Source organism: Agelaius tricolor, unplaced genomic scaffold (assembly GCF_023055355.1).
Source record: "Agelaius tricolor isolate 1412-34295 unplaced genomic scaffold, bAgeTri1.0.p SCAF_3, whole genome shotgun sequence".
NCBI lineage: Eukaryota > Metazoa > Chordata > Aves > Passeriformes > Icteridae > Agelaius > Agelaius tricolor.
In genome coordinates, this window is record NW_027269263.1 from 55054104 (window position 1) to 55066747 (window position 12644).

General features: G+C 44.3%; 1 protein-coding gene across 1 annotated transcript in view; it reads right to left on the bottom strand.

The window, feature by feature from the left end:
* Positions 1-5601: 5601 nt before the first annotated feature.
* The window catches only part of SLC2A13 (solute carrier family 2 member 13), a 146420-nt gene continuing 139377 nt past the window's right edge, over positions 5602-12644 (bottom strand). Inside the window, exon 10 of the mRNA XM_071423888.1 lies at positions 5602-12044. Within this exon, the coding sequence (XP_071279989.1) occupies positions 11818-12044 (227 nt within the window). The 3' untranslated portion in view covers positions 5602-11817. The remainder of the gene's footprint in view (positions 12045-12644) is intronic.

Consider the following 12644-nt stretch of genomic DNA (forward strand, 5'->3'; position numbering starts at 1 on the left):
CAGCTTTCTCTGAGGCAATAGCTTAGGCAGAGGCACCCCTGTTTCATCCATGCCATTCTTCCTGGCAGCATGCTGAGGCTCCTGGGAGACCATGGAAATACACATGTTTTTAACTGTTTGGTAAGCATCAATTGTAAGTAGAATTTTGTTGGGGAAAAGGACAGAAGGGTACCTGTAATTAAGCAAAAACCCAGGAGCTTATTGGTGGCAGTCAAATACTTCTAAACACAGATGGAAAGGCTCTCACTGAAAATACTGCCATAAGTTTCAGTCAGAATCAGTTTTAATATACAGCTCATAACTTAATTTCCCTCCAAAATCAGCTCTAATGACAGTAACCTGCAAGGTAAGATTTTCTGGGCAAGCACCAAGAGAAGTTTGGTCATTAATGGACCAGTTTGTTGCTGGATGTTCTGCCAAGAGCCTCCACAAACGTAGAAATTCTTATTTCATTTTCATGAAGGATTATCATTATAGGAAATGAGAGGCTTAAGTCTTCATACAAGTAATTATTTCTCTAGTAGAAACTGAATTGGCTTTTCAAGGGTTTTAACAGATAGCAAATTGAGGGAGGATGAGGTTTCCTGGAAAAAACATTTAACTCTCTGCATTCAGTGCCTTCTCTGTCCTCATGAAAGTCAATGACCTTTCTGCAATGCTTCTTCAGCCTGTTCTCCTGACAGCCTCTCAGAGGTTAGAGGTGACAATCCCAGTCACCCAAACCAGAGCTTGCTTCTCCAGGGCTGGTGATGGGGAGCTCCAGCCAGGTCTCCTGACTCTCTGAGCTGAATGCTGAACGTGTCCCCCTCTCCAAGCATTCTGCAGTGACTGCACACCCTGATGGTGCTTGCTCTGGTGCCACAGCCCTCTGGGTGTGCAAGGTGACAGGAGCAGCTCCTGGTGAGCTCCCACACAGCACAGAGCTGCAGAGGGTGCTGGTACACCTGCTCTGTGGGAGGGGATGGGGGATCTGGGGCCCAAACACAGAGGGGTGGAGAGTGAGAGAGTCAAGATAAGGCAGGAGGCTGAAAGAGGCCTGTTGAATTGTTTAACAGAGCTGAAAGAAAACATGTCCAAATGAACCATTTATCTGTGCCCATTTGTAGAGAGAGTGCTGTGATTTACTGCCAGTGTCACACAGCACATGGGTGCTGGCCTGACCCAGAGCTGTGGCTGATCACAGGACAGACCAATCTTTCTTATTACAGAAGATTTATTTCATTTCCTGGGCTGGAGTCATTATTGAGAAACAGGAGATCTGTAAGGAGCTTTGCTCCCCAGAGAAGCTGCACTCCATGCAAACAAATTAATTTCTGGAGAACCCCAAACCAGCTGAAACTGGCAGGGATCTCCAAGCTTGCCCAGTGCAAGCCCCACTGACAGCAGGGCCAGCTGGAGCAGGGTACTTGGGGCCATGGCCAGCTGCTATCACACACACCCAGGCTGGGGCTGGGGAATCAGCCCTGCCAGGAAGGGGCTCCAGGGAAGCTGTGCCTGCTCCCAGCAGCTGCTGCCAATGGAGGCAGCCCTGCCTGAGCCACTTCCTCCCTGTGCTGAGAGCAGGGCAGGGGCCTGGGCTGGAGGAGGGGGGAGGTGTATGGGGAGGGAGGCTGGGTGCTGCTGCTGCCATCCCTGCCCTGCTCCACCTCCTTAGAGCTCAGCCCCTGCCTCTCTTGCCTCTCCTCACCCACATTTCTGTGCAGCAATGAAGAGCAGCAGTGTTTCACCCCAACACCAGCTCATCCCTGAGCGCACAGCCACAGAGCTCCTCCAGCAGCCCTGCAGCCTTGGGCTGCACTAACTAAGGGCACTCATCACTCCCCCACCAGGGACTGCGAGGGTCCCCAGTGTATCCCTGTGAATCCCACCAGCCAAAGGAAGCTTGACATAGAGAGAATACAAAAAGTATCTCATCTGGTACCAGGCTGGGGGTGGCAGTTAGCCTTCTCCCAGCTTACAAAACCTTTGCTTGCTCTTGACTTTTTTCCCATCATTTTTAGTGGCCCATGAGAGGAGAGCAGTGGGGACAGCAGCTCCAGCTTAGTTCCAAAGCTGTGTGGGGCATGTACCTCTCCCTCAGCCCCCTCAGCCAACCTGCAGGTTATGGGTACCTTGAACACCAGGGAAAGCACAGGGGAAGCCATACAGCATGAGACTGACGGACTGCAGTCACATCTTGTGACAAACCAGTGACAGGGCACACTGACCACACATCCTGACAATGAAGGAGCTCACTGGGAGCAGCCAGACAGTTTTGATGCCATCTCCCCATGAATATATTAGAACAAGTACCAATTTCATGGCAATGCTTATTCCAAGGCACCACTTCCCAGTGGGGACCTGGCCACCTGCTGCAGGCCACAAGTGCCACTTTAGGGACGGAGAAGTCATCTGACACTTGCAGGATAGCTCCTTGTGTGACTGCCAACGGCCCCTTTGCAGCTACAGCTCTGCTGAGTGACCCTGAGTGAAGGCTTCAGGTGGAAAATGTGTATGTGTGATTTGGTGACAGCTGGATGGGGACACAGGGTCTCAGCAGCCTCAGCTGTGGAGATGGTTTTGAGAAGGAAAAGCTGCAGGACTGGGAAGGCTGAAAATGCCACATGTTAAGGAGAAGGGCAGGATGTGCCAGCAGAGCAGGGCTTGGCTCACCCTGCTCCTGTGCCTTGTCACCATGCACAAACTGGTGAGAACAGCAGAGAACAGAGAGCTGGCCATAGAAATGGGGAATAATTCTCTCTATATATGCAGTTTTGATAGATTAGACAATTTAAAAAGTGCACTCCAGCACTCAAGAAGTGTAAAAAAAAATTAAAAATTGAAGACTAAGCCTATGAATCTGAGTCCTGGGAAAAAAAAAACCTCTGTTTTTTAGAGAGAGATTTAGATCTTGAATCAGCTGCATCCTCAGCCCAGTGCTGCCTTCTGACTTTGCCCCCCTCTACCCAGGACAGCTTGACACTGTCCCCTGACATCATGCAGTGGTGTGGCAGAGACACTATGGGCACTATGTCCCCACACTCACACTTCACTAACCATCCTCCACACCTTATGCCCTTCCTTCCCCCAGCCTCTGCTCAGGATTTGCTTTGTGTTTTTTCCTGCTCATGTTGCCGTGGCAACCTGATCCACTCTCAATTCCAAATATCACCTTGATTATGAAGTTTGGCTAATCCAGCCCCCTCTGCCCTCAAACTGCTCATGTATCTCACACCACCTCCCTGATGGGCCCCCAAACTCTCACTGCTCCTTCAGGCATGGATCTTCCCCACCTCTCCAGCCCCTTTATCCACCTTTACTGATTTGTAAGTAGCTCTCTTTCCAATGGGGATGGACACTGCAGTGATTCACTGCTTTTGTGAAAGTGGGAGGACCTTTGTTTTCCCTTCTCACACCTGAGTCCCCTCAAGGGATGTGCTCCCTTGGCATCAGTGCACTGCAGCTTCTACACTCCAGAACTGAGCATAACTTCTGCATCTTTGTAAGGATCTGTGTGTTCTTGGGAAGGATCTGTGGATCTGATCTAAGGATCTAAGGATCCACAGAACAGGGCTGCTTTGGAAACCTTTAATTTCCCTGCCATTTTCTACCTGCAATAAAAGGCACGTAAGTCCCCCCTGTGTGGTGCTGGTGTTGATGTGTTACAAGACTGTGCACAGGTCATTTTGGATGTGTGCTTCTCTTTCTTCCTTCACACAATACATCTCACTGCTCTGTGTATGACCCCTGCTTTTCTGTTTGGCATTAAGGATTCTATCTGAGCTTTCATGGGATATCACAGCCCCCAAAATCAGAGTGTGCTGGCTAAGGCAAAGGCTTCATACATCAGAAAAACAGATGGATCCTTGTATCCTCCTGAAACCCAGATCACAACATCTCCTATAAAAGTATCCAACCAAATTAAACTCACACAGCCCTCCAGATTTTTTTGTCAAAATCAACATGCAGAAAATATTCCTGGTAGTTCTGCAGTTAACTCTCAAAAAGCAAAAGCTTTCTAAGCTCCAGGACTATGCAGACCTTCTCAATCACACACACACATGCAGGTATGGGGTAGGTAACACATGTTAAACAAGGGAGTGAGAACCTGCCCTGGAGACCAGCTAACAAACAGCCCCAGGATGAGACTGTGGAAGTGCTGATGCCAGTGTGTGTGTGTCTGGTTTCCACAGAGCTCAGCTGGTTGCTCGATGGGCTGAATGCATTAGACTGTCCATCAGGAGAAGAGCTGAGATGCCAATCATTTTGTGTCAAGTGGAAGTGAAACTGTATCAGCTGAAGCACCCAAGTATGTTTGTGCAGGGAGCTCTGTGGGGGTGAGGGGTGAACTGGAGGGACACCAGCTCAGGGGACAACTGGCAGCAGGTCCCTTCAACCAGCCCAGGTGACCACTGGGATCAGAGAAGAGGGACTTTTTTTTTAAGCTTACCTTTAAGTTCCCCACTTACCTCCCACAAACTGTAGAAGCCTTGAAAGAAGCACTTAGTGCCTTGCACAAAGCAAAGGCCACACAGCACTCTAAGGGTGACTTCAGTTCAGATGGAGCATCACCCAGTCCTGATCCTGAAAATGCTCACAAAGATTTGGAGCAACTACTGTAACTGCCTGCAGTTCAGTTCTACACAAGGGAGAATGCATTTGGCAAAAATCAATCCATCAGTAGTTGTTTTGTAATAGTAGCTGGAGCATAGACAAATGGCAGAAGGCAAAAAAATTGAGTGCTTAACAGCAGAGCCACCAGATTTTCATTATCCCACAAAGCTGCCATGTAGTTTTGGTGACAAGTAATAAGAACTGCAGTCACTCATCACCTTTATAAGCACCATCAGCCAGAAACCTAGAAAGAGAAGCTGTCAGTCACAGTGCTGAGCTGCCTGGCTCCCCACATGGAGATATGCACGGCCACAGATACAGGATTGCCAAGCAGTCTCCCACTGCCAGCTTCTCCCCACTGGCTGTGATCTCTCTGCATCCTGGACCAAAGGGCTACAGCTCTGTCAGAGCCAGCTCTGGATCTCACCAGGATTCAGCTGTGGGACCTGTGCTGGGTGGATGGAACAGAACCATCTTCCATTTGTTCTCGTGGGTGCAATTCCTGTGTCACACTGGGGAGTGCAGCCAGGGCAGCCCCAGCACAGCACAGTCACGGTCATGCTGCTTTTTTTAGCCATCAAACTGATTCCAGCAATTTTCTTAATAAAACACACAGAATTAGGACAGTTCACCATTAGAAAGCAGCAACTGCTGCTCTTTTCCCAGTCCATAATCAAGTCTGACAGTGGAAATTGCTGTAAGGAAATGAGTCTGCTTGGACAGAGGACATTGCAAACCCACGGTGGGACATTGGGACAGTTGGCAGCTCTGCATATCTGCATTCAGCTCTTCACACAAACCCTCCAGAAAGGAAGGGACAGACCTGGTGTCACAGAACCATTCTCTGATTTGAAAAACATCATATTAAGATCATATCCACAGCTAATCTTACCCTTCCCTTATTTCAGGCAAACCCTTGGCCTGTCTGAGCTCATTTTGCTGAGCAATGTGAAGCTGTCACTCTAAAAGGTGACCTGAATACTCAAACAAATGAAACCTTGACAAAAATTCTGTAATTAAGTATCTCACCTTTTATTTTGTTCATTTACACTTCTGGCACTGACAATTCTTTGAAGATATTTATTTTTATGTAAAGACCAAACTTCATTAAAGCAATCATAAGTCAATTAAATAATTTTACATCACTTAAGTTTCAGAAAATGTACAACACTTTCATACATTATAGGCTTGACCGGTTGGAAATGGAAATGGCACATTTTCGACATGGTTAAGAAATGACTTGGACAACCCAGCAAATTGTTTTGCCAAAACCTGTTTTGTACTGAATACCATAACCTGTGCCCAGGGATAACAGTGTGCCTGATGGCACCATGTGCACATTATTCAGCATGGAATTATTACTCTCAGCTTGGTCCCCAGCAATGTCTCAGATATTCTAGATGGCATTTGTCCCACCAAGATCCGGTTAACCATTTTGTAGAGGAGTGAGATTCACAATGGAAAGCAGAGACATGACTCGTGCCACTTCCCAGGGACGTCCCGGACCAGCAGGACACTGAGCACATGGAGAATATCAAGCACATGGATAATCCCATCAGTTTCCCAGGGACTGTTGGAACACTGGCAATCAAACAGATGGCAGGCGTGCTCTAGGCAGGGCCTGCAGTGTAACGAGCATCCCAGCACCATGAAACCGCCTCGTTTCACACCTGCTGAGCATCCACGAGGTTTCTCCCGCAGAAGTCACGATGATGGTCATACATTCAGTCCTCTCCAAAGTCTGTGTAATGTTTAAGGCAGCAAGAGAAATTTGCCTTTATTTTAACACTTCAGAAACAGATGGTTCCTTTAGAAATAGGTGGACAATATTCATAATTCATCAGTATGCTCCTTATTTATATAAATGTCACAAAAGGCCAAAGCAAATTCTGACAACATTTTTCTCAACAAAAACAAGGAGATTAACTGAACTGGATTTGAAGCTTTAAAATTACATGTGCCAGATCATTCACATGTAACATACTGTCTAGGGACAATGTGAAAAAGCAGGGATTTAGATGAAGTCTGTATTGTGAGGCCTGACTCTTGTCAAACTTCCCCTGGCATGAGTGAGCTCTACTGAAGCCAACGAGTGAGCACCTCTGATGAGAGGTGTAAGATTAAAAACATGCCACGGTTCACACTAACAGGTCATTGTGGCTAAAGTATATTCTCATATACAGAACTCTGCAACACTATTAACACCCATTTACAAAACACTACAGTGATGGTTATTGGCACATAAAAAACTCCTTCTCTATATGAAAACATACACAAAATAGATAAGAACTGCCTTTTTTCAGACTTTTAAAATCTATATATAGTTGCCTTTGAGGAATTTTAACCCCCAGTATCACAAACAACAATATTTCTTTAACAATGTTCACCTAGAATTTTACTGTGCTGACATTTGAAACACTGCCACAATCTAGACCACTGTGGATTATGCTTAACTGTACTGTACACAAGGTGATGAAGATTGATAGAAAACCACTAAGATTTTTGCACAAAAGTATGACTTGTTAAAATCCAGAGAACAACTGAGTCACTTTATAGGCAGCAGCTACATGTAAGCTGTAAATGTTACCCGCAATAAAAACACATTTTGCCATAAAGCACATATTGTGGCATTATCTGCTTCTGGCCTGGTACACAAAGCTTGATTCTCTTCCCAATGCAGAGGAATGGGTTTAGTTAGCTTGATTCTCTCAGAAAAAAGTGCACAGATATCTTACTCTTTAAAGTGCTTTGCAGAACCATCTCTTCTGCCTTGATTTCTACCCCTAGATCATTCTCTGCTGTGAAGATTCTGCCTCTTCTGCAGTAGTGATGTTCAGCCAACAAAGCCAACAATGCAAGTAAAACTTCAAAATGACCATGTTAGAAGAGCATCACCAAGAAGTAGAAAGCTGGGTAAAAAGTGGAGAAGTACAGGGTCTGTCTTTCCCTTGCCCACTGAATGCCTGTGGGACCGCATGGCCTAAGGCAAGACCCTTGCTTAGGGCCTGTAGCAGCCCCTGAAGGTCAAAACTTCTCCCCTGTGCTCAGCCCAAGTGACTACAAATGGCAAAAGAGATTTCACCAAGGAAAAAAGTACAACTTTGCCAACTCCACTGCCATACCCTCACCTCCACACAGGCATAGGAGAGCAACACAAGAGTGCTTCTTCCCCTGACAGCCCCTCCATTCCTATCCACAGGGCCAAGCACAGTCCCCACCCCACAAGGGAGACAAGCAGAGACTGCTCCTGCTGGCTACAACACCCATCTCTACTGAAACTTGACTTTGTGGTGCCTTTGGTGCATAATTTCCTTCTTCTCCCCTCCCAACCCTAACTCCTACACAAGTCAAATGTGGCATTATCAACCCATCCCAAAATGAGTTAGTATTGGAAAAATGGTCCTTTGTGATTCACCCTTTCTTGCCCCACCATTTCTGCCAGCATTGTCACTGCACCTCCCAAGGAAACGTCCACAAGAGTGACCAATCCAAGGTGCCCACACAGCAATGGAACTCCAGCCCCCAAATGGCTCCTGGGCCTTGCTTTGACTCTCTCTATTTTCAAAACAGGTTTGCTTCTCTTGTTAAAAGATTATTTTGATCGACAAAGTGACAAGGGGAAGAAAAAAGTGCCAAATTATCTCAAATTACTCAGCACGGTGAACAAGCTACTATATGCAAATTAACATGAATTAAATTTTAATATTTTTAAAAATGCATCAGGATTTGCTTCTTTTATAGTTAGTGTTAGCTCACAACTAACTATAGAGTTAGTGGATAATTCAGAATTATAATAATAATAGTTATAGAGTTGGTGGATAATTCAGAATTAAAATATCTCAAATTGTTGTGTATAATCAATATGCCCAACTCTACCAGCAGTATTACTCTAACACTCCTGATGCACAGATTACCTGAATTAAGTGTGCAGTCCTTGTGAAGAAACAATTTCACATCTTCTGCAAAAAGCTTTCAATGAAAGAATATTGTGCTTAGACATAATATTTATGCTACTTCATAAATGAAATAATTGTAAAAAGAAATTACTCAGTTACACTGTATTTTTAGTCTTTTATCTGCAATGTTACTAAGTCTACCTTTAGGAAAAATCTCTTAAAACTTAAAATACACATAAAAAATATTTGCAAAATAGAAACATATTTCTAATTTTCTTCACAAACTCTAAATGTTCACAGATTCTAAAAATAAAACCCTACAGCATAAGATTAATTTGAAGTATCTGATCTCATTTTTAATACACACGATGCTTGGTTCAGTGTTTGTAAGGTATGGAATGCTTTCTTGGTGTGAAGAAACCCTAAAAGGAAGACTTAAATCCCGCTCTCCGTAGGCACAGAACAGGGAGGGACCATAAAGAAGCCAATGTATTTTGTACCCTCATGGCCAGCAGCAGTGAGGAATAAAATGCATGTTTCAATTGCTGTGTCTTGGGAGAAAGGACAGGGGATACAAACCTTCAGAAAAGTGTTTTCAGTAAGTTTAACTGTTTTCTCTTGTGTTGAGAAAATGAGCCCAGCGCTGTACGCAACTGAGCGCCCTTTGGGAAGGTCCATGGAACAAGGCTGGCAGAGAGGGATGGTTCTTCTGCTGCTAAAAAGCCCCAGCACTGCCTGCAAAACAGAAGAGGCTGCTGACCCTGTGACAGTGACCTTTCCAGTGACTTTGCTGCAGTTCTGCCCAATCCCTGCACCTTCCCTCTCCCTGTGGACACAAGAGAGGTCAGCGCTGACACGGGGCCGGCGCTGGGACCTGGCTCCCACTCCAGACACACCAAGCAAGGGAATGTTCACAGGTGTGAAGGTGAATGTGGGCTTGTGCTTTTTGGGGCCATCAGAACCCTAAGTCCCCATCCCCAGAAGCCAGAAAATACCCACTTAAACCACTTAAACTGGGTAAGCACAGATTGGCTGTTACACACCTATTCACACACTGCTCTAGGTAACAAAAGTGCTTCCAATTCGGGTCTTCAAACACCATTTTTTGGTTTCAGAAATAAGTTAATTTCTCCTTGAAATGATTTTGTTCTTCTCTCTGTGCCAAGTATCTAATTTTCTCATTTCAGGTACTGCACCTTCAGTGAAGGCTTCAAAGAGGTGACAGCCAGAGGGAGACATCCCACAGCCAGGGGCATTTGTAGGGAGGTCTGAGGACCTCAGCATTTGCAAGAGATAGATCTGGAGATCTCAGCATTTTCTACAGCTGGTGCTTTCAAGCATAAAAATATTGTGCGCTTAAAAGGGAGACAAGATGGAAGGCATGAGAATCCAGCCCTCTCACCACACAGGAGACGTTCAAGGTTGAGCTGCTCTTTGCAAAGATTCATTTGAAATTCCCTCTGTCTACTATGTTTTTCCCTTTTAGCCCCAGTCAAGTCACAGGAGGATTCTTTAAAATGTTTTCTTTCCAAAAATATTTCTCTGATTAAGAAAAAAGAAAAAACAAACGAAAAAAAAAAAAAACCAACCCAAAAAAGAATAAAACCAAAAAACACCCAATCCCTGAAGGTCAATAACTGGAGAATAAGAACTCCCCCCACAGAAGATTAGGTAACATAATGTCAGACTTCTTTACAACAACAAAACCCCATGTTATCCAATAAAAATAATTTAGTAAAAAATGTCCAGGCTTGGTTTTGATAGCAACCCAACATTAAAAACATCTTTCAACCCAAGAAAAACCCACAAACCAAATCTATAAAAGCTAATGAACCTAATGATTTCTTTAATCTTTACACAATGAAAAAGAAATGTATTTTTTACCAAATAAATGGGTGTCAGTCCACAGGCAGAGGAATTTTCCCACATTCTTTCATGAAGCAAATGTTTCAAAGATAAGAATTTGAATTGTTGATGCTTTCAAACTCGTATCTTTGAAGTCTTAAAGCAGTGAGGATAGGACAAAGAAAAAACAAATAATATTTTTATGTAGCTGCATAAAATTCAATTTGCCAAGGCAAGCAATCACAGCAGGTGAATAAAATACCATTCATATTTTCATTACCATGCTAAAGGCAGCCAAGTAAGTTTTGTGCCTGACATTTTCTTGACAAGTTTGCAATGCTTCGGTAAGGCAATTAATACGAGATGCAGGCTTCTGGCCATGGCTAATATTTCTCTTTAGATCCAGCAAAACACCAATTGACTATGGAAATTTGAAGAAAAATGTGCTGGGAGTCATTCACTCGGCACATATGGAGATAAACTGAAGGCAATAATTCTTCACAAGCAAAAGGCGCAGGAGGGATGACCACTGTGCATTGAGCAGCACAAACCCTCTCCCCTCCTTCTCTTTCTTTTAGCTAATGGTATTTTTGTGTTCAAAACTAGGCACAAACCAATATGTTCAAATGCTAAAAAGGAAAGCAAACATTTATTTTTTTTAAACTGAAGCCTCTATGCTGTACCTAGCAATATATACCAGTACATTTGTACGTGTGGCCATGTACTGAGCTCTCTTTTCTTGCTGTCAGTAATCAATTTTGGCAGTTTTTCTCACAAACATCAACTCCCAACTGCAGCATGTACTCAGGAGCAGCACTGGGTGGATAACCTGGTGTAGCATAGGCACACACAACCCTAGTGAACCCCCATCCAGGTGAGGATGGCTCTCTACTTGCTAGCTCAAATAATGGAAATTCTCTCTCTTTGGGTAAATTTGGGAAATGTCCCTCTGATGGATACAGCAGGTATTTGTATTTTCCCAATCAGTTAAACCTTTTAAATGGTTACCATTACAGCAGCTTATGCATTCATCCTTTGTCATACTGAACAGCAGAGCTTCTTCCTTGGCTCCTATGGGATGGGGATCCAACAGCTGTCAGCTGCTTTCTCATCAGCCACTTGATTATTTCAGGTTTTGTCAGTATTGGAGATAAGGACAGCCCCTGACCATCTAGGATAGCCTTCTGTATTCATCTGGTACAGTGCACCCTACTAAACCTCTGGGGGTGGAGCAGTGTCACACACACTTGGTAAAGTCACATAACTGTGGAATTCAATCTCTTTTGGAAGCCATTGCTTTCAGTTATCAAGAAAACGCTAGCATATTGAATTTCCTCCCAAATGGAGCATTTTTGAACATGAAGGCATTTTTAAATACACAGTAGAAAGGAGAACCAGACCAGAAGCAGGGCAGTGAGGTCATCAGAGAGCTGCTTTTCCCCCAGAAGGCTTTTAAATGATTAAATACATCAGCAGCTGAAAATTATTCCACATCAGAAGCATCATTGTCAGAAAGATGGTAATTACTTCCCTTCACCCGAATATACTCGATGTACCTCCCTTCATCAGAATCTGACATACCACATGTACATAGCCTGTTTTCAAACAGAGATTCAATTTCCTCCAGTTTTTTCCCTTTAGTTTCAGGAAGGCAGCCATAGATGAAAACCAGTCCCAAGGCAGCAAAGCCTGCGTAGAGGAAGAAGGCTCCTGCAATGTAAAACCATTGTCACAGTCAGTCACAGAGGTCCCCACCCCTCCTCTGTGCCAGGGCAGGGGAGGGGCAGAAGCAGCAGGCACAGCACATTTTGCTTTCACACAGCACAGTGAGAAAGCAAGGCTGGAGTGGCAGGGTTACAACAATGAGCTGTGATTGTAGGAGAAGGACTCTGCTGCCTCATTCCTCACCAAAGTAAATTGACAAAGGCAATTCCAATTCATGTGAAAGATAAGACACATCCTTTCTGGGCAAGTCACTCTGCTCTTAAAATAACCAGCAATTAGACAATCACATGCCCAAATTAAAAAAAAAAAAAAAAAAAAAGCAGATGTGAAAGGAAAGAGCTTTCTTGGTTTGTCTTGACAGTGAAGGACACATTAAGACAAGTCTTCAAAATGAAAAGCTCTAGCAAAAGAAATGAGTCGGGATTAGAATAATGTTTGTGACTTTTACACCTAATTATTATTTAAAAGTGCATTGTGATGACAATTAATACTGAGAAAGAGCTTGTTCCTGCCCACAATCCACCCTACCTAGAGGGGCAGAGCAGGTAGCAAAGGACCAAAAAACATTTACCTAGAGTTGCTACA